At 34.3% G+C, this 21,249-nt stretch overlaps 1 protein-coding gene across 1 annotated transcript; it reads right to left on the bottom strand.

Moving 5' to 3' along the window:
* Positions 1 to 1,612: 1,612 nt before the first annotated feature.
* On the bottom strand, positions 1,613 to 16,183 carry SERINC1 (serine incorporator 1). The gene is made up of 10 exons (XM_065888631.1): positions 16,142 to 16,183; positions 15,674 to 15,835; positions 12,610 to 12,779; positions 7,537 to 7,616; positions 7,162 to 7,299; positions 5,311 to 5,480; positions 5,116 to 5,206; positions 3,425 to 3,569; positions 3,082 to 3,312; positions 1,613 to 1,748 (listed from the first exon to the last, which is right to left on the bottom strand). The coding sequence occupies exons 1-10, from the start codon at positions 16,181 to 16,183 to the stop codon at positions 1,613 to 1,615; spliced, it is 1,365 nt and encodes a 454-aa protein (XP_065744703.1).
* Between the last annotated feature and the right edge of the window lie 5,066 nt (positions 16,184 to 21,249).

Genomic DNA, 21,249 nt, shown 5'->3' with positions numbered 1-21,249 from the left:
CAACACAGGTGGGAAATTAAATTGTTATACTTCATTCACATTAATAAATATCTTAAAAGAAGCAAATGTAGATTTTAAGATTCATTAAGACACTAATCACACAAGTAACTAAGAGTTTCTACCTAAGTTAACACTGATACTGCTTGATTTTCAGGTTGAAAGATTATAATCTATATATTTCAATTGGATGGCAGCAAATACAAAAGCATCTTTTGAACTGTATAGTATACTGTAAGCAGGAGTTTACAGCAGTCCATCATTCTCCTGGCCTGTCTGTGTGTAGAAGGCATGCTGGACACCAGCAACTTACATAAATTATCCACCACTCACAAGGTGTAAAATCTATTATGCATATATTTGAATAGTAATTATTTTTGAATGCCAGAAAGAATGCCAGTTGTTTTGACAGACTTGGGATTTCCCAGCTTTGCCACTGATAAGCTGTGTTTAAGCCTATGCTTCAGTTTCTTTTTTTTTTTTGCGGTACGCGGGCCTCTCACTGATGTGGCCTCTCCTGTTGCGGAGCACAGGCTCTGGACATGCAGGCTCAGCGGCCATGGCTCACGGGCCCAGCCGCTCTGTGGCATGTGGGATCCTCCCGGACCGGGACACGAACCCGTGTCCCCTGCATCGGCAGGGGGACTCTCAACCACTGCGCCACCAGGGAAACCCAGCTTCTTCATTTTTTAAATGAGAAAACTAAATGAGACTTTGTCTACTGAAGCCTATTTTGCAGTTTCTTCCTGTTCTGTCAAAAGTTTATCATAAACTCTGATTTTCAAAACGAAATTTCCAAGTGATTTTCAACCTCCTTCTAACCCATGATTATCCTTTTCAAGGCCTTTGTCTAAATCCTTCAGAGTTCCTAATCACTCCACTGAACCCACTGAACACATTTTAACACATCTGCATGTGTTTATAATGACCAAAACAAAGTTCACTATGTAAGTATGGAAGGCCATCCCTACCCAGGAATCATTACAAACCACCTTGGGTATTCAATTTAGTACCCACCACCAGCAATCTTTCTTTGAAAGCTCTGTATCTCAGTCTCCACCATAAGCTACACTGTTGTCAATCAAACACTCCACACTTGTGTAAGTTCCTGCTCTTCCTATCAAGCGAAAAATCTGAAAATATTTTTTAGAAAACTGGCATTTAACTGACTTGTTTATACAATTTTAGGATAGCCATGTTCTTTGCAGTATCCTGTAGGGCAAGGCATCAAATATTTCAGAAGGCAGCCATAAATTTCTTTTCGTATTTTTCTAAAACAGCTTAAGTTATAACACAATTTAAAAATCAAACTGTCAAGCAGTTTTGTTTTTATTCTTTTCACAGGTACTGAGCAAAGGATAAACCTAACAATGTCCACTTCTCCTAACTTACCACCACCAACATACTCAGAACTCTGCTTCAATCTAAAACACCTATCAATGTGCTTGGCAAGACTATAATGAATAAAATGGCAAGCGGTAAAATCTAATTCATGCCAGAACACTGGAGAAGTTACATGGGAAGCACACATATACGCAACTTTAAAAAAGTTGGGAATACTGTTAATTTCAAATAAGTGATGATCAAAGTGAGACTTTCATGCCAGAAGTCCCATTCAGTCAAAATCACGATTTGTAAGAACAAGTGGTGCCACCAGTGTCCAAACATACAGCACAATGCCAATCCAACTAGAAGAGATTTTCACCCAGACAGCTGTCCACTGACTTTTCATCTCACGAGAAGGCTCATACCTAAAATTTAAGGAAAAAAAAAAGGGGGGAGAGGTTGGATTATCGGTCATCAAGCCATCAGGCTTCATTACTTCAGAAATATTCTTTGTATATAATTTGTGATAACAGATATATAGTTGCTGGACTAATTATCTGTTGCCTTGCTTTTCCACACCACTTTGATAGCTAATGTGAAGGTAAAATCAATTTTCTTTAAAGGAGTAGAGGACATAGGCCTCTGAAACAGCTCTTTTAGCTAATACTCAGAAAATCTTTATGTTTTTCTGGCTCACTAATTATGAGAGAAATGGAATGTGACCTCTAGATAAATAAATAAGACATACAATTTAGAATTGGTAAGTCTTTATGTTATAAGGAATATAATCTGTTCAGAGTGTATATGGGAACCCCCTCCACCTTCTCAGATTTAAGAAACTGGGAAGGAAATACATCCCAAAGTTAGCTGACTTTTATGTTGATGAAACATACCAAAAATATTTTTCATCTAATCTTAACATTTACTATTAACCTGACAGCCAAAGCTGTGAATTACTGAGAACTATTTGGGTTCGTATACCTTAAGAAACTACAGTGTAGGAATTTTAAAATATATGTATTTTTCAATAATAAATGCTGGTAGAGGCTGCTCTCAAAGAAATAAAGCAAAGAATAATCTTTTCTCTACATCTTTTGATGGTATTCAGAGCCCTCTTACAAACTGTTAAGGATATTATGCATTAAAAATTATTAAAACTAGAACTGCCCTAACCACACAGTTCAACTTGAATCTTAAATCTTTCAGTAGTCCTTTGGACAAAATTAGAATTTTTAAAAACAAAATATAAACCGCTATCTTCCAACTAACTAATCTTCAAAAAGATTAGTTTTGAAGTGATAAAAAAACAAAAATTAGTTTTGAAGAATTCTAAGAATCCATCTATGTTAATGTATTCACATCTCAATTTTGAAATTTTCAAAAATTTTAATGACAAAGTTTGAACAAAACAGAAGAAAGGTATCTTTTTATTGCACTATGTTGGGAACTGGTTAGTCAGTATTAAAAAGAAAAGCAAGCATTGTGTTTGATCAACTGTCAACATGTATTTCCCTAAGCAATGTGTTAGTTTCATGAAACTTTATTTCAGTCTCTTCAAGATGTGGAAATATTTCAATGATTGTTATTGCTGAAGCAAGGAAATAAAGCCTGCATTTCTGAAACTGATCTCACTATTCATTTAGCTGTAAATTTTGAAATATATTGGAGGATTAAAAAGTACTCCATACCACATTTAACAATGAAATCACAAAAAAGCCATCAGTTTCCACATGCAAAGTTTTCATAAAATATAAGTACCTGTACCAGTTGGTAAGGGTCATCATGATATAAAGCGAAGCCAGGAAAAGCATAAAGTGAAAGAAGGAGTAACTGTAAGTGACACCATCCTTTTCATTATCTACAGCTCGGTGAACATCATCTCTATCCTCCAGTGATCCGTCACTTCTGGCTCCACCATCTTCTATTAATGTTGATTCATCACTTGTTAGAGTCAGTTTATTAACCTGACTATTGTTTGAAGTACGGATGCTGCATGGAAGACGGTTTAGAAAGAGAGAAGGAAAAAAAGGGGAATTTAAAGATTCATATATGAAAAATAGCTGGACTTTTAAAAAAAATGAAAATCCATAATTTTTCTTACCTTGAATAAAACACACACAGTAAAAAGAGGATTAGTCCAATAATTCCTTGAGCATGCCACCACTGTACAGACTGCCCCTCCTTTGGGACAGTGCTTGTTGTATTATATCCAATTATGCTCAGTAGACTTGGGTTGCACTCTGTTTCTATAATGTAAATTAAGGTCAAATTAAAATCTTAGAATAGTATAAAATTTTTTTCAGAGCACAATGTAGTTCTTTTTAACTCTTATACTCTTGCAAATTCAAAACATTTTGTTAGAAAAAGGCAAAAACAACAAAAAAATACTTTAGGACAACTTTATAGAGACCTTTTTATACAAATTTTATAGTGCTAATTTTATAGACGTGCTTGGAAAACAATTTCATTTTCAACCTCATGCAGGAGCTGAGACATTAAGCTTTTCGTTGATCAGGAAACTGGTGAAATTTAGATGACCTCTAAAGCAAAGCTCAAGTAAAGAATAAAATTCAGATATTCTAAACTAAAATGCACTGGCTTTCCTACTACAAAGTGTGAGATAAACTTAATAAAAGACTATTGTTATTATCAATTTGCCAAACTACATTGTTATATAGTTTATACATAAAATCAGTTACTAGAATTTTAGCAAATGGTTTGTGGAAATGAGCAAACAAGGCATAATGACCTAATGCTTATTCAGCTTCTTGACTCCCGTAAATAAAGAATTTAAATAGGGTTGGTATCCACTTAAGTGTCCCACATGTTTTCCTCCCACAAAGCCAGATATGTCAATTGCCACCTTATCAATGAAAAATGTTTTTTATCTTTAAGCCATTCATATAAGGATAATCCCTAAAGCAAATTACTATTAGTTTTTTTCTAGACACTTACCTGGACAAATATAAGGAATCTTTCTCTAGTAAACTAAAAAAAAAAAAAATTTTCTCCAACTAGTGATAAAGCATCTATAAAATTTATAAACTCAATGAAATATAAGATTCAGAAAACATTTTATAATTTTTCTTTATTCTGAGGAAGAAAGACCATTTTTTTCCTTTTCAAAAAATAGTACAGTTGACTCTTGAACAACAAGTGGATTAGGGGCATCAACCCCCTCACACAGTCGAAAATCTGCATATAATTTTATGGCTGGCCTCCATATCCAGCCATTCATATCTGCAGATCGTGTAGTAATGCAGTACATATATTTGAAAAAAATCTATGGATGAGTGGACCTGTGCAGTTCAAAACTCTGTTGTTCAAGGGTTGACTGTAATTATTAACTTCTAATTTGTTTCACCGCAAATGACATATACAGGCTTCTACTCCCACAGAATGCAATAAAACTGGCCTATAAAAAGATTACAAAGACCAATTATATGCACTTTTTAGGTAATCACAGACAAAAAATAATAGGTGGAAAAAAACTATACTATTTACAGTAGAATCAACAAACATTTTAACAGCTCTTATTTCCTTCTACATATACTATCATATGCACTGTACAAATTAGGTATATTTCTTATAATTTCCGTATAATTTCTTATAGTTTTGCTAGTGAAAGAAGAAACTAAGTGAAAAAATATAGCAATACATCAAAGATGAAAATAGTATTATTCCCATTCTCTTCATTTCTCTGTGAGCTTAATTTTACAAAATGACCATCTTTGAAAAAAGAAAAGCTGTAGGATTCATTAAAAAGAAACAAATCCAAGCAAACGAACATACCTGGTTCATTAGTCATAGCAGACCATGTCAAATACATTGTATAGACTGTAATTACCGAAGACTGTAACAAGCCAGATCTTGGTTGTGATTCCTACAAAAAAATAAGCAAACAGAAAAATATTGTTATCATTCAAGATTTAGGAAAACTTAAAAAATAGAAGCTTCATAAACATTAATGAACTAATCCAAGCTTACTTGGATTTTTGGAAGTATAGACATTATAGAAGCACCAAGGCAGAGGAGCATGTTGACACTGATGAACGCTTTATTTTCTGCACAACCAGCTGGATGAGTATAGTAAACAAAAAACAGGACGATAGCAACTAAAGACAGCAGATAATTCAGAGCTGTAGCTGATAACAAAGCTGTGAAAGAAATACATTGGACAATTAGATTTTATCACTAATATTAGGAATTAGGCATATGGCTCATTTTACAAGCAATCTTATTTCATTCAAAAATATTACTTTAAGCAACTAACATTGTGTCAGCATTACACAGGCTATATAAGCAGGTAAAGATATTCTGAGCGTTATCACATTAAGAATTTTATAGTCTTTATATATAGCTCATTATGATGATGTGTTTTCAAGGACAATAACATACTATGATCTTCATAGAGTTTCCAAAACACATTCAGATGTATTAGCCATTATTTTCAAAATACAGAAAAATAACTAGGAGGGAAATATTAAGGTTTTTAAAGAATGATAATCATTCAGTTGTAAACAAGGGCACTAAGAAAATTATTTTGTTAATGCTAAGCCTGCAAAAAATGCTTTTCCTCATCAACTAAAATCTTAAAAAAAATTATTCAAGAGTAAGTCATTATTATTTAATAAGACAACCTAAGTTTCTTCTATCACACACACACGTTTTAGTTTCTGTGCTAATGTATGCTTAATATACATGTATTTATGTCGATGTGCCTCACTGACAGGGGATCCATCAAACAAATATTTACTGAATACTTACAAAGGCCCTAGGGATATAGTAGGGAACAAAGCAGAAACTCTTACACTAGATTTAACATTAAAAAATGAGATATTCTATATAAGTAAATTTTCCAAATGACCAAAGTTCATTTCTTTGAATACCAAACCCTTTATTTTAACCACTGAGATCGAATACCACAAACTAGTTGTATGAGAGAAAATATGAAGCTAGCAGACATGCTGAATTTAGCTTTCACTCTGATTTTTTTTAAAAAATTATTCTTTTTTTTTAGCTGAAACTCAGATCATTTCACATAAAAATTCAGATTTATGGCTTCTTTTGGAAAAATCAGAAAAGTTAAGCAACACTGGGTTCACATTTCCACAAGGCAACTACTAGATGGAACTGAGCAGTAGCTATATGCATTTTAGATAAAGGCCTTTACACTCTCCAATTCATCACAGTCCCTTCTATTTGCAAAAGGATTGAAAATGCACTTAAACCTGGTTCTCCTTCCGCATTTTTGTTACCTGTTGTAAGCATCTGAATTTTGATCCCTGTTTTAGAGCATAAGCACAGGACTCGAGCTCATCATCATAAATAAACATTAAAACACTACTGTAAAAATTCCCTTAGGTGTTAGTTACACATAAGGGCATTCTTTGCACTTACACAAAATGTTTCAGAGTTGCTTTTTTATTTTTCCTGCTTGCTGCTGTTTAAGAATTGTACCACTGTTTGTTCATCTATTTCTAGCAGTCCTCATCCCTTTAATATTTTACTTTTAACCTTCTGTAGGCTTCCCAGGAAATTAGGCTGTAAAATATACATGCATTCAGCAATAGGCTTTGGAACTTCTATTTTAGCCATTCATGGTCTTCTGGATTATTTCCTGGTTTTTGGGTATGTTCCTAGTTGACATGCCAAAAACTCTCTCTACAAGTAAAGTTGCTGATATAATGTGATAAGATGCCACTCACAAACTTAAGCTAAAAACCTCCTCACAGAAAATTATACCATAAAAATCGTGATTTTCCCACAGTCTACATATCTGTTCTCACTTTCAAACTTCAGCTATCTTGAAGATGTTCTGTAAGACAAAAAGCTTACCTGCGTACCAACATCTTGAGTTCCCTTCTTCCATTTTTTCAACCCATGATTCATTCCACGAATGGGCAAAATCAATGAGTAAGACTAGCTGTATGAGAATGAAGCAAAAGGCACCTGCCATGCCTACGTAAAACCACACTGAAAGAAAAAAAAAAAGCAAAAAACCACAAATGAGTGACTGGTTCACTTTTCATTATTTCATTTTCACAATCAATATACAAAGGGAAAAATAAAAGTTTACATAAATGCCTTGATTTTGCCAGTGGGGGGGTGGGGGTGGGGGAAACAAATAGTTACAGTTCCAGGCAACAATTATTTCAATTTCCTTATAAAATATCAACATCACACAATTAAAGAAAAAAAAATATTTCTTACCAGTTGTAAAAGTTCCTTCTGGAATGAAGAAGGCCCCAATAATAATTGCAACTGCTGCAGCAAATTTAAAGAACCAGAATCTAAAACAAAAAATAATAATTTTTTATTAATAAATATTCATTCAACAAGTAGTTTCATGTATGAAATCTTTGAAGAGCTATTCTTAAAGAACAGCTACACTTTATGTGACTATTCTATTCTTTCTGAGGATATCCTGAAAACGAGAAGTGAAGAATATCATGTAAACTATTTTAGGACAGTTTTAATTCATTATGATAAAATGAGAATATTAGTTTCATTTCACAGGTTTATTTTACATATACACCAATAGCTATTATAACTGGTGTATATGAAAGTGTAAATAAGGTACACTGTACAAATGAATAGTTTTGAAAACACACAATAAATGCCTGGAAGACAGATTTCCACTAGCTAGCCAAATGAGTTGAAAGAATCAGAGAAGACATAAAAGTTTAAGAATTCTGCCACAGAAAGGCGCAAGAAGTGAGAAGCAGGTGTTCAGAGTCAGAGAGAACCCTAGATATAACAGGATCAATAACCTTATCTGAAGACAACTAGTAGAGATTTGAGGCATCTGCTACTTCAAATGTGAAAGCAATGCAAAACTACAAGGAACGTGAAGAATGAAGAAAATATTTCACCTCCAAAAGATAACAATAATCCTGCAATAACTGAGCACAAGGGCACAACATCTTGCAGTCTAGCAGATAAAGAGTTCAAAACAGCTGTTTTGAGAAAACTCAATGAGCTATAAGAAAACACAAAGATAATTCAACAAAAACCAGGAAAAATATATGAATAAAATGAGAAAGTTAACAAAGAGACAGAAATCATAAAAAAGAACCAAACATACTCTGGAGCTGAAGAATTCAACAAAAGACATGAAAATTACAATGGAGATCTGCAGAAGGGCAGATCAAATGGAAGACAGAAAAAACGGACAGGAATTTTGATATAACCCAATCAGGGGTGAACAGAGAAAAAAAATTAAAAAGGGAAGAAAGCCTCAGTAATCTATGGAATTCAAATATTAGAATGATTGGGTTTCAGAAGGAGAAGAGAGGAAGAAGGGGGCAAAAAGTTTAAAGAAATAATAGCTGGGGGGCTTCCCTGGTGGCGCAGTGGTTGAGAGTCCGTCCACCTGCCGATGCAGGGGACACGGGTTCATGCCCTGGTCCGGGAAGATCCCGCATGCTGTGGAGCGGCTAGGCCCGTGAGCCATGGCCGCTGAGCCTGTGCTCCGCAACAGGAGAGGCCACAACAGTGAGAGGCCTGCGTACCACAAAAAAAAAAAGAAAGAAAAGAAATAATAGCTGAGAACTTCCTAAGTCTGGACATCCAAGTTCACAAAGCTAATAGATCACAATATCAGCTCAATGCAAACAAACCTTTTAAGCCATATTACATAATGAAAACTGTCAAAAATCAAAGAACAAGAGAGAATCCTAAAAGCAGCTAGATGAAAAAGATTGTAATCTACAAAGTCATTTCCATCAGGCTCAGTGGATTTCTCAGTAGAAAACCCTATAGGCCAAGAGAGAGTAGAATGACTTTAAGTGACATACTCAAAGTGTTGAAAGGAAAAAAATGCCAGCCAAGATTACTCTGTCCAGCAAAGTTATCCTTAAGATACAAAGGAGAAATAAAGATTTTCTCAGTCAAAATCCAAGGAATTCACTACCACTAAATCTGTCTTGTAAAAAATGGTGAAAGGAATTCTTCAAGTTGAAACAAAAAGACAGTAAATTAGTGACACAAAAACATACAAAAGTATACAACACACTGGTAAATGGAAATACACAGGTTTAGAAAAATCTAATTCTTTAATAGCATGGTGTGTTAACTACGTAACTGTAGTATAAAGATTAAAAAGAGTATTAAAAAACAATAGCTATTATAATTGGTTAATGGATATACAATATAAAAAGATAAATTGTGATATCGAAAAAATAAAAGAGGAGTAAATGGGTAGGGCTTTTGTATACAACTGAAGTTGCTATCAGCTTAAAATGGGCTGTTTTATCTATAAGATGTTTTATGTAAGCCTCATGGTAACCACAAAGCAAAAACCTAAAGTAGATTTACAGAAAATAGGGAAGCAGACCATACCACCAATTTACAAAGAAAATCACCAATTTACATAGGCGTTAACAAAGAAAAAGGAAATTATGGAAATATGAAACAGCCAGACAGCAATGAATAAGATGACATTAGTAAGTCCTTCATATCAATAATTACGCAAATGTAAATGTAATGAATTCACCAACCAAAAGGCACAGTGGCTGAATTAAAAAAAAAACAACTGAAAAAGACACAAACAAATGGAAAGATAACTCGTGTTTGTGGATCTGAAGAATAGTTAAAATGTCCATACTACCCAAAGCCACCTATAGATTCAAAGTACTCCCTATAAAAATTTCAATGCCATTTACAAAAAAATAGAAAAAACAATCCTAAAATTTGTATGTAACTACAAAAGACCCCAAATAGACAAATCAGCCATGAGAAGGACAAAGCTGGAAATAACACACTTACTGATTTCAAACTATACTACAAAGCTACAGTAATTAAAACAGTGGTACCATAAAAGTAGACACATACACCAATGGAATAGAATAGAGAGAGCTTAGTAATAAACCCTTCCATTTCGGATTAACGAATATTTGACAAGGGAGTCAAGAACACTCAATGGGCAAAGGACAGTCTCCTCAACAGTTTTGGGAAAACTGGGTAACCACAGAAAAATGAAAATGGACTCCTTTATTACACGACTCACAAAATTAACTCAAAATGAATTAAAGACTTAAACATTTAAGACCTGATACCATAAAAGATATCAATACTAGAAAGATGCTGATACTGGGAAGAAGAAAGTAAGGAAGAAACTCCACAACATTGGTCTTGGCAATGAGTTTTTGGATGAGACAGCAAAAGTACAAGCAACAGAAGTAAAATCAAACAAGTGGGACTACATCAAACTAACAAGCTTCTGCAAAGCAAAAGGAACAATCAACAAAATGAAAAGACAACCTACAGAATAGGAGAAAATATTTGCAAACGATGTATCAAAAAGTGGTTAATACCAAATATATATAAAGAACTCATACAACTCATTAAAAAAACAAACAATCCAATTAAAAAATGGACAGAGGAACTAAATACTTTTCCAAAGAAGGCATACAAATGGCCAACAGGCATATGAAAAGGTGCTCAACATCACTAATCATCAGAGAAATGTAAATCAAAACCATTATGAGATATCACCACCTCAGACCTATTAGAATGGCTATCATGATGACAAGAAATAACAAGTGTTGGTGAGAATGTGGTGAAATGGGAACCCTTATGCACTGTTACTGGGAATGTACACTAGTTCAGCCACTATGAAAAACAGTATGAAGGTTCCTCAAAAAATATAAAAATGGAACTACCATATACAATCCAGCAATCCCACTTCTACGTATATATCCAAAGAAAGTGAAAATAGGGTACTGAAACGATATCTGCACATCCATGTTTATTGAAGAATTATTCATAATTGGCAAGATATAAAAACAACCTTAAGTATCTGTCAACAGATGAATAAAGAAACTATAGTATATATACACAATGGAATATTATTTAGCCACGAGAAAGAAGGAAATCCTGTCATTTGCAAGAACATGGATGGACCTTGAGGGCATTATGCTAAGTGAGATAAGCCAGACAAAGAAAAACAAACATTTATGATATTACCAATATGTGGAATCTGAAAAAGAAAAATGTGCTTTAAAGCTTCTAAGAGACTAGATCTTAACTGTTCTCATCACAACTAAGAAATAATAATTATGTGATATGATAGAGGTGTCAGCTAATACTATGATGGTAATCATATTGTAATATATTAAAGTATGAAATTAACACTTTGTACACTTTAAACCTGACACAATGTTATATGTCAATTATAACTCAATTTAAAAAAAACATTAACAGTGACATGAGTGCTTAGTGCATGTTTTGAGAATGTTATCTCATGAAATGACTGTGATAGCCACCCTGTAATGCATTTTGAGAAGTGTTTAAAAATACATTTAGTAAAGATGTTTTAAGAGTGCAAAAAAAATTAAAACAACCAATGACTAAGGGAACAAAAAAAAAAAACAAAATAAAATCAACCTGGCACAGCACATCTTTTTTCATTAATATTTCACTTGTTCATTCTTCTTGTCTTTGGTAGCATGTGAATAGATAAGCAATAGCAGATATTCCAAAAAAATTTTTTTAATTTATGAGGGGAAAAAACAGTGATAAAATTCAAAACATTCAAAATTGAGTGTGAGAAGTAGTGCTCTATATTAAGGGAGACTGATAAAAGGGACCCTGAAGTTTCTAGGTTGTTCAGTATAACCATTTAGAAAATCAATCAATCACCTTGTTTCAAAGGAATAAAGTTTTTCATTTTGGCTGCACTGTACATCTTAGGAACTGAGTTCAGTTTTATGTAGTGAGATTGGCCTACAAAAAGCTAAGAGGAGAAGGAGGAATAAGCTCCTCATTATTAGTCACAGATATGATAAATCTTCCTTTTTAGGATGAAAATACAGTTGACCCTTGAACAATGCTGGGGTTAGGGGTGCCAACTCTCTGCATGGTTGAAAATCCATATATAACTTATAGTCGGCCCTCTGTATCCGAGGTTCCTCATCTGTGAATTCATTCAACTAGAGATCAACATGGATTGTGTAGTACACTGTATTTACTGTTGAAAAAAATCTGCATATAAAGTGGAACTGCACAGTTCAAACCTGCGTTGTTCACATGGGTCAACTTTATTAAACATAATGCAGAGACTATACCAATAAATGACCCAAGGCTACTATTTAATATTTATATTTCCAAATTCCAACACATTCTCTAATAGAGACAAGAGGATTTTCTTACCTTGTCATTCATGAATAAAATAATTCTGCAGATTGTTCAAGTTTATTTTACCTTAAACTTTCTTTAGACAGACTCAAAATTACTGAGAAGAGACTATCCAGACTTTATATTGAAGTTTATTAAAAACCTTACCCATTGTGTACTGCAGCTCTAGGATCACTGCTGCTCTTCACTTTGATCATTAATAGAGATAGGAGAAGGTAGAACATAGCCAAGCCAAAGCACAAACGGTATACAGCTTTGTAGCCAACCAGAATATTACAAGGGACCACTCCTTTCTCATTCTCACAAAATCCAGGAATCTGAAAACAAAACAGGAATTTGTGATCTAGAATTTTTTCAAGAAAAAATGAAAATTCTGTAATCAAATAGTTTAAGGTTTAGAAAATTGAAGTTCACTTTACAGTTTATGCTGAAATATAATCAAGCTAAGTCTACACATTTTCGTAAGACAGAAGTGTAACTCTTTTTTTACTTTATGTGAGCACAGGATAAGCTACAAATGTCAATCCTAAAGTGGATGCTTATTTTAACATGCAGACTTATTCTAAGTTTTTTTTAAAACTTGCATTCCACTGGGATATACTCAATCACATGTATAAGAGAAAAATACAATCAATAAAAGTGTAAATAATCACAGAGTAACTAAACCAGTTTCTAAATACTAAAGAGAACCATGATGGCATTTTGAGTTTGGGTCCCTCATTCTACAAGTGTTATTTCTGATAATGGATGGATTTGGATTAACAGCAAAATGGCTAGCTGTATTTTTATTTTTTAACTTAAAATCTTAAAAAAGACTGATGACCATTTCAGAAAATCACACTGAAATCAGAGTACAAGAAAGTATTTTTAAAATATTTTTAAGTGAAATAAATGGGAGTAGATACACTATTCACATATATCAGAGTGAATTACTGCCTCTAGAAACGTTAAAGCAAACCAATATGCCAAAATACAGCTGTTAATATGTGCCTTTAACATCAAGAACCTAAAGTTATATTTAAGTTGATGCAGGTGCTACTTTCTTTTTGCTAGCTCCTGTACAGTCTATAAGCTCTTTCTTGGTCTCACTTGAACCCTACTTTCCCAACTTAGTTTAACAATTATGGCAATATGTACTTACCCATACTCACTTGCAACATGTACTCACTAGCACCCTTAATTATCCCATGCCCTTAAATGAGAGCAGCACACCACCTGGCTAATTCCCATCATTAAGTTTTAATTCAATCACCTATATTAGGTTAAGTTGCTACAGTAACAACCTCCAAATATAGGTGGCTTAAACAGCAAAGATGTATTTCTTGCTCATGTACATGTACATGGTTGGTTCTACATAGTCAACTAAAAGAATCCAGGCTGCCAGAGAAGCCACCATCTCAAATGATATACAGGTTGTGACAGAAAAGAAAGGAGAATCTGCATTAGCAAGTAGAGGGTGATGTTTATCACTTCTACTCATAACTCACTGACCAGTACTAGAGACATGACCCTACATATCACAAGCACTCTAGGAAATGCAATTCTCTGATGACCTTCAGAAAGCAGAGAAGCAGAAACATTGGGGGTTACAAACTAACTAACATCTATCAACTAAACCGTTCATAACAACAGTCAACTGGATCCATGACAAAAAACATGAACGTCTTCTGCTTATACGAAGGACCTGAATAACATTAACTGAGCATCTACATATGCCATGCACAATGCTACTTTGAAACTGTAATAAGCTCATTTCCCAAACTTACGCTATTTTTCCTTACCCCAAAGTCAACCCTAAGCAGACAACTATGGTTTAAAATGGAGGTTATCTGACATAAACACTCTCTCAACCTCAAATTTTCTATTGTCATTCATTTTTCCTTGGAGGAAAAGTAACTTCTATATGCCTTCTCTTGATCACATTCTCTCTCACGGGTTAGATCCCTTATGACTATTCTCAAAATACAAATAATTAAATCTCCCCAGCCTAAAAACTTCTTTAATTCAGCCTCCCTCTAAGACTTACTATCTGCATTACAAAACTCCTTAAATCAGCAGCCTATTCTCATTGGATCCATTTCCTCATAGCCATCTAACTCTCCCTCCCAATCCTTCCAGGCCAGCACTCTATAAATGGTTTTTCAAGACACTAGACATATACTGGCTGTCAAATCCCAAGGCTACTTCTTAATCCTCACACTCCTTTACCTTTTTTAAACAGACATTATGCTGTCATTCTTAAGACTCTTTTCCTAAGGCCTACTAAACAGGTTCTTGGTTCTCTTTTTTCACTGTTCCTTCAAAGGTTCCCTTTTCTCCACCAACTCCCTTACGAGCTTTTGTCAAAGCTCTAGCTCTCCTCACTCCAAATGGTCTTCTTCAGCATATGCTGCCATAGTTTGAATTTCATCTCTATCTCTGATTTCTTTTATGAGTTACACACCCAAATTTTTTACTTCCTGCTGGACACACACACACACACACACACACACACACACAATGTGGTGCAGTACCCACAAGCTAACATATTATATACTAGATTATATTTTCCCCATCTCTTTGCACAACCTGACTCCCTGGGGGGGAAAAAAAAGTTTAATAAAACACCTATTCTCTCTTTTTTTTCCTGAGTTAACAGCAACAGTTTCCTCTCAGTTATCTAGGATCAGAACCTGGTCATTATTTATTATTCTATCACTGCCAATATTTAAATCCAGATTCAGTCAATTCTACATTCAAAGAATTATTTCAGGCCCTCTATGCCCTTCTTGATTACACCATTCCAACAGCCACCATACTTAACTGCTGCCTTCTATCCTAATTATCAGATAAATCTTCCTAAGGCATACATACTTAGCTCAAAAAGCTTTTATCCTCATTCTGCTTCCTATTTTTCAATTTCTGCATACAAAAATTTACTGATTCTTAGAATGTCCCTTTTTCCATGAGATCCACAGTGATTCTGACATTTCCCTGGTTAGAATTACTGATTTCCTCATATTAACACAACACATTTTCTGCCCTACCATCAGAGAATTTTAATAAGCTGCCTTTCACTGTTTGTCTTTCCTAAATGATCATGAACTACTAAAACTCAGATTAAGTATTCTTCCTTTTTACAGTATTCTGTTTCCAATACACAAGAAGCAGTTTTATGCATATACATACTAAAGGTTCAGTTAATCATTTAAAAAAAAAAAAGAAAACTAACCTTATTTAGTTGTTCTTCCATTCCAGGTATCAACATTACACAAGCTACACACACTCCAACAAGCAAAAAAAGTGCATAGATCAACCTAGTTACAGTGGAGTTGTTTCCAATAGGACAGCATCGGCACAGCAAACATGGGGCACTGCCACACAAACATGGTATCTGGAAAAAGAACTTTAAAAGTCAGTATAGTTTAAAATGATACAGTGAAAACTTACATTCTATCTACTCAAAAAAGAAAGGATTGGAGTTAAAGTAATTACCAAGAGATTTGGTTCACATATATTATCTATAAACTATAAAATTTAGTAACTTCTGGGTAAAACTGAAGCAAAGTAAAACCAAAAAGTACTTGCCCTTTATAGCAAGCAAAATGAGTAAACTCAGTTAAAACAAAAAAAGGGGGAAAAAAACCAGCAGCAGCAACCAAAGTTTAGCTAAGAAAAGGAATGGAATATTCACACTTACAAGCTGATCTCCAAACTCCTGCCTTTTAACCCCAGAAATCATGCTGGTGAATTCACAAAAGTCTGATATTTCTCAGATACGCCAGAGGAGGAAAAGAAGTGAATTGATATCCTTATCTTTTCCCTCTTCTGACTTGGTAGTAGTGATAACAGTAAAATTTTCTATTAGAATCAGGCAAAACAGGATAAGTGAACAAGTGAGGCTAGCTAGCATTGTCTAACAGAACTCCACACTAAACTAGTAGCATATCCTAGGGGAATAGAATATCTCCCTTAGCAGGAGAGGCAAATACTAGTAACGGAATTTAACAATATCTCAGAAAGGCAAAATGAAAGTATCCTCAAAAGAATTGAATATAATCTAGGCTGAGCTCCACCATACCATCAGATACCACAGGAAGGGAGAATTGTAGAAGCCAGACACACTATAGTAACCAATATAAGGTAGGATAAGAACCACTTATACTAAACTTCAGTAAGATAAAAACAAATGTCGTGTAAACAATGCAAACACACTTTAGCAAAACATAAAAATAAGCAAACATGCCCCCTCAGACAAAAAAAAGGCATTTGAAAAATCCAATCTGAAATAAAACATAACTCAGTAAGAAGAGGAAATTCCCTAAAATTGGTACACCTGAAGCAAAAAGGAGAGCTCAAAATGAAAAGAATAGAACAAGCTGAAAAGGAGGATTGCAAGGCTGAGAAGAAATGAGAAGGGGAAAAACATGTTTAAAAAAACAGTAATTAACTATCATGGAACAAAACAAAAACAGCTGAAAATAAAATGTGATCGATGAATAAAGTTTGGGATTAAGTACCATAAACTCAAGCCAAGATAGAGTAACAGTGACCAGACTTACCCTACTGCCTTAATCCAAGGGAAAAAATTAATGGAACAATGGTTTTTCAGACAATTAACAACAGGCAATGTAGGACACTAGTTTCTGAGAGAGATGAAACAGTGTGAACTCTATGACTGGCCCAATCTTTCTGCCTGGGAAAGAGTTTCCAGTGCAGGGAGGAGAAACCAGACAGAGGACAGCAGTCTACTGAACTGAGGAGACAGAGTTGGGACAGCTGAGAGTTCAGGGAGGTGAAGGCAGCTAAAGTTCAGAGGGCAGAAACAAGGAGAGTAGAAAGCTACACCAAGAGTGAACTCCAGAGATCTGCAGAAGCTTCAACTTGTGTCTTCAGCAGAGCACTGATCAGTACATGCATTTGATTAAATTACTCTGTGGGGTGGGGGTGGGGGAGTGGGGAGGGTGGTATTACCAGCCAGAGTGGAAGAACTTTATAAGGCCTTGAGCAGAGTTATAAGGCTATTATTATTACACAGTACTGGGCAGGGGTGGGGGGGTAGGGGGGGTGTATGTGGAAATAAGCCATAAGGCTAAAGCTACTCCAGTCTCACTTAACAAAGCCTAAAAGCAAACACTGAAAAGATCAAATTCTCTTCAAATAACTCACCTATGTCTAAGAATAGGGCCCAAGAATGTTTTTTAAAAATACAACACATCCAGCACCCATCAAGGTAAAATTTACAATACCTAACAGGTATTAAAAAAATTGGTAGGCATGCCAGTATGGAAAAAACAACCTACAATGAGGAGAAAAGTCAATAAATCAAAACCAACCTGAAATTACACAGATGACTTAATTCAGTTATAAATAATGGCGCTCTAATGTTATTGTAATTATACTTCATTTGCTCAAGGAGAGAACACAGCATGTCAAGGAAAGATATGGAAGATAATTTAAAAGATCCATATCAAACTTATGGAGATTAAAAATAAGATCTCTGAACCAAAAAGTACTTGATAAGACACTGCAGAAAAGACTAATGAACTTGAAGACATAGCAAAAGAAATTAAAGAGATAAAAAAACTAAAAAAAAAAAATAACAGAGGATTAGTGTTGTGACACAATTTCAAACAGCCTAATATATGTGAAATTGGGGCTCCTGAAGGAGAGAGGAGACAGGAAAGTCCTTTTGAGGAGATAATTGCCAAAATGTTCCTAATTTAATGAAAACTATAAACTCACAGATCCAAGAAACTCAAGAAAGCCCTAGTGATACAAATATAATGAAAACTACACCAAGTCACATCATAAACTGCTGAAAAACAATGATAAACAGAAAAATCTTAAAAGCAAGCAAAATAATAAAGGCACATTATATAAAGAGGAACAAAGAAAGGTATCAACTTCTAGTAAGAAATACTGCAAGCCAAATGTCATTACTCAATGAAAAAAAACACTGTAAGCACAGAAGTTTATACTTAGCAAAAATATCTTTCAAAAATTAAGGCCAAGTGAAGACATTTTTAGGCATAGAGAAAAGAATCCAAAACTAACAAATCTAATCTATATTTCAAGAAGGAAAGTTACACCAGCAGAAATGTGGATCTACACAAAAGAAATAAACAAAGGAAGTAGTGTGTATTTTTTTCTTACATCAAAAAGATTACTTTAAAAGATTATTATTTTTTTAAGCAAAAATAATAGCAATGTATTCTGGTGGTTATAACAAAGATGGAAGTAAAATGTGTGACAATTACAAATAGGCTGGAAGGACTTCCCTGGTGGAGCAGTGGTTAAGAATCTGCCTGCCAATGCAGGGGACACGGGTTCAATCCCTGGTCCGGGAAGATCCCACATGCCGCGAAGCAACTAAGCCCATGGGCCACAACTACTGAGCCTGCACTCTAGAGCCCATGAACCTAGAGCCCGTGCTCCGCAACAAGAGAAGCCACGGCAGTGAGAAGCCCATATACCACAACAAAGAGTAGCTCCCGCTCGCCGCAACTAGAGAAAGCCCATGCAGCAATGAAGGCCCAATGCAGCCAAAAAATAAATAATAAAAAAAATTAATTAAAAAAAAATAACAGGCTGGAAGAGGAGACATTCAACTATACTTCTGTATACACTTAAATTAGAAATAAAGTGGATATCACACAAAGGTAGATTGTAGTTAAGTTAAATACTAAAAACCCTAAAGTGACTTATAAAAAAGCAAAACAAAGAAATACAACTAGTAAGCTAAAAGATATAAAACAGAATACTAAGAAATGGCTAATTAATCCAAAATAAGGCAAAAACTAAGGAAAAGAGACAATGAACAGAGAGGATAAACAGAAAACAAATAGAAAGGTGGTTGATTTAAGCCTAAACATAATCTATAATCACATAAATGGACTAAACACTCCCAATTAAAAGGCAGATTGTCAGATAAAAGAGCAAGATCCAACTTTTCTACAAGAAACCCACTTAAACACAAAGACACAATTGGTTAAAAGTATAAAGAAAAAAGTGTACATACATATATATACAAAAATAATACATACACACACATATGTATATATACATACACACATACCACGCTACAGCAGTATCAGACAAAGTAGACTTCAGAGTAAAGAATTTTACCAGGGATAAAGAGGGCCATTTCATAATAAAAGGGGACATATCGATACATGGAAATATGGGATATTCATGGAGGAAACATACAACATACAATCGTAAATATTTCTGCATCTAAAAGAGAACTTCAAAATGCATCAAGGAAAGAATTAATAAAACTAAAAGGAGTAACAAACAAATCCACATTTATGTTCTTTCATTAATTGAAATAGAAGCAAAAAAACCCAATAAATATATAGAAAGCTTGAACATTATTAATCAACTGTGTCTGACATTTAGGAAATACTCCATCTAATGAAAGCACAGTAAAAACTATTTTCAAAAGCAGAGAGAACACTTAACCAAAACAGACTATATTCTGGGCCATAAAACAAATCTCAATAAATATAAAATTATTCAAATCATACATGGATACTTGGTCCACAATGGAAGTAAATACTGATCAATAACAAAGATATCTCTAGAAACTAAATAGCATAGTCTAATTAACCCACAGGCAGAAGACATCAAAGAATAAATTAAAGAGAATGAAAATAATAACATATCACATTATTGGAATGCACCTAAAGCAGTATTTAAAAGAAACCTATAGCATTAAATGGCTATATTAAATAAGAATAAATATATCAAATCACTGATCAGAGCTTCCACCTTAAGTTATTAAATGAGCAAATTGTAGCCCAAATAGGCAGAATAAAGATAAATCAATGAGGTAAAAAACAGGAAACAAGGAAGTCCGTGAAGCTAGTTTTAGAAGAACATTACGATTTAGAAACCTATATAGTCAGACTGATCAGGATAAAAAACAGCAAGAGAGCGAACACACAAATCATCAGTGTAGGAAATGAGAGGACATTATTACAGATCTTACAAGCATCAAATGATTATGAGAGAAAACTATGAGCAATTTTATTCAATAATTCAACACCTTAGATAAAATGGACATGCTCCATGAAAAATCCAAACTACCAGAAATCATTCAATGAGAAATATATAGGATGAATAACCCTGTATCTAGTCAAGACACTGAATTTGTAGTTACAAACCTTCGCAAGCATAGAAGGCTTCACTAGTGAATTCCATTAAACATTTAAAGAATAAATCAAACCACTCTACCCAAATTCTTCCAGAAAACTGAAGAGGCAAAAAAGTGATACTAAATCCAAAGATATCATAAGGAAACAACAGACCAATATCTTTTATGAACATTAAAAAAAAAATCCCTAATATCTTGTCAACAATATAAAAAGTATACAAAGATTTCCAGTTTCCATTTCCACAGGTAAGGAGCTTAGAAACCCCACTCCATCCTAACAAGTAAAAAGCCAAGCAGACTAAAAAAATCAACAATTCTTCTAGGATGCATAAGCTAGGTGAGGACATAGGGTAAGTCACTGTCCCCAAGACTGAAGAGACAGACAGGTGAATATAGGGAGTCGTGGCTTACTAGAGCCCACAAGTGGAAACTGACTTGGGAACCACTGTGCAGGGAGGATATCCTGGAGAATAACTGAAGAATTGCTGGAGCCTCACTGTGGACAAGTCTGAGAGTTAAAAATTCCAGGAAAACCCAGTTATACAAAGGCCCCACAAATTTGTGAACTTTTCCTCTAGGACTTCAACCAGGTTCTCATAGTAAACATGAGAGAAAAATTCCCCCCTGCTTCTTGCAGCAAAAGGGAAAAG

This window comes from Phocoena phocoena, chromosome 12 (genome assembly GCF_963924675.1).
Source record: "Phocoena phocoena chromosome 12, mPhoPho1.1, whole genome shotgun sequence".
In the NCBI taxonomy this organism is placed as follows: Eukaryota; Metazoa; Chordata; class Mammalia; order Artiodactyla; family Phocoenidae; genus Phocoena; species Phocoena phocoena.
This window is presented reverse-complemented; position numbering and strand designations above follow the sequence as displayed.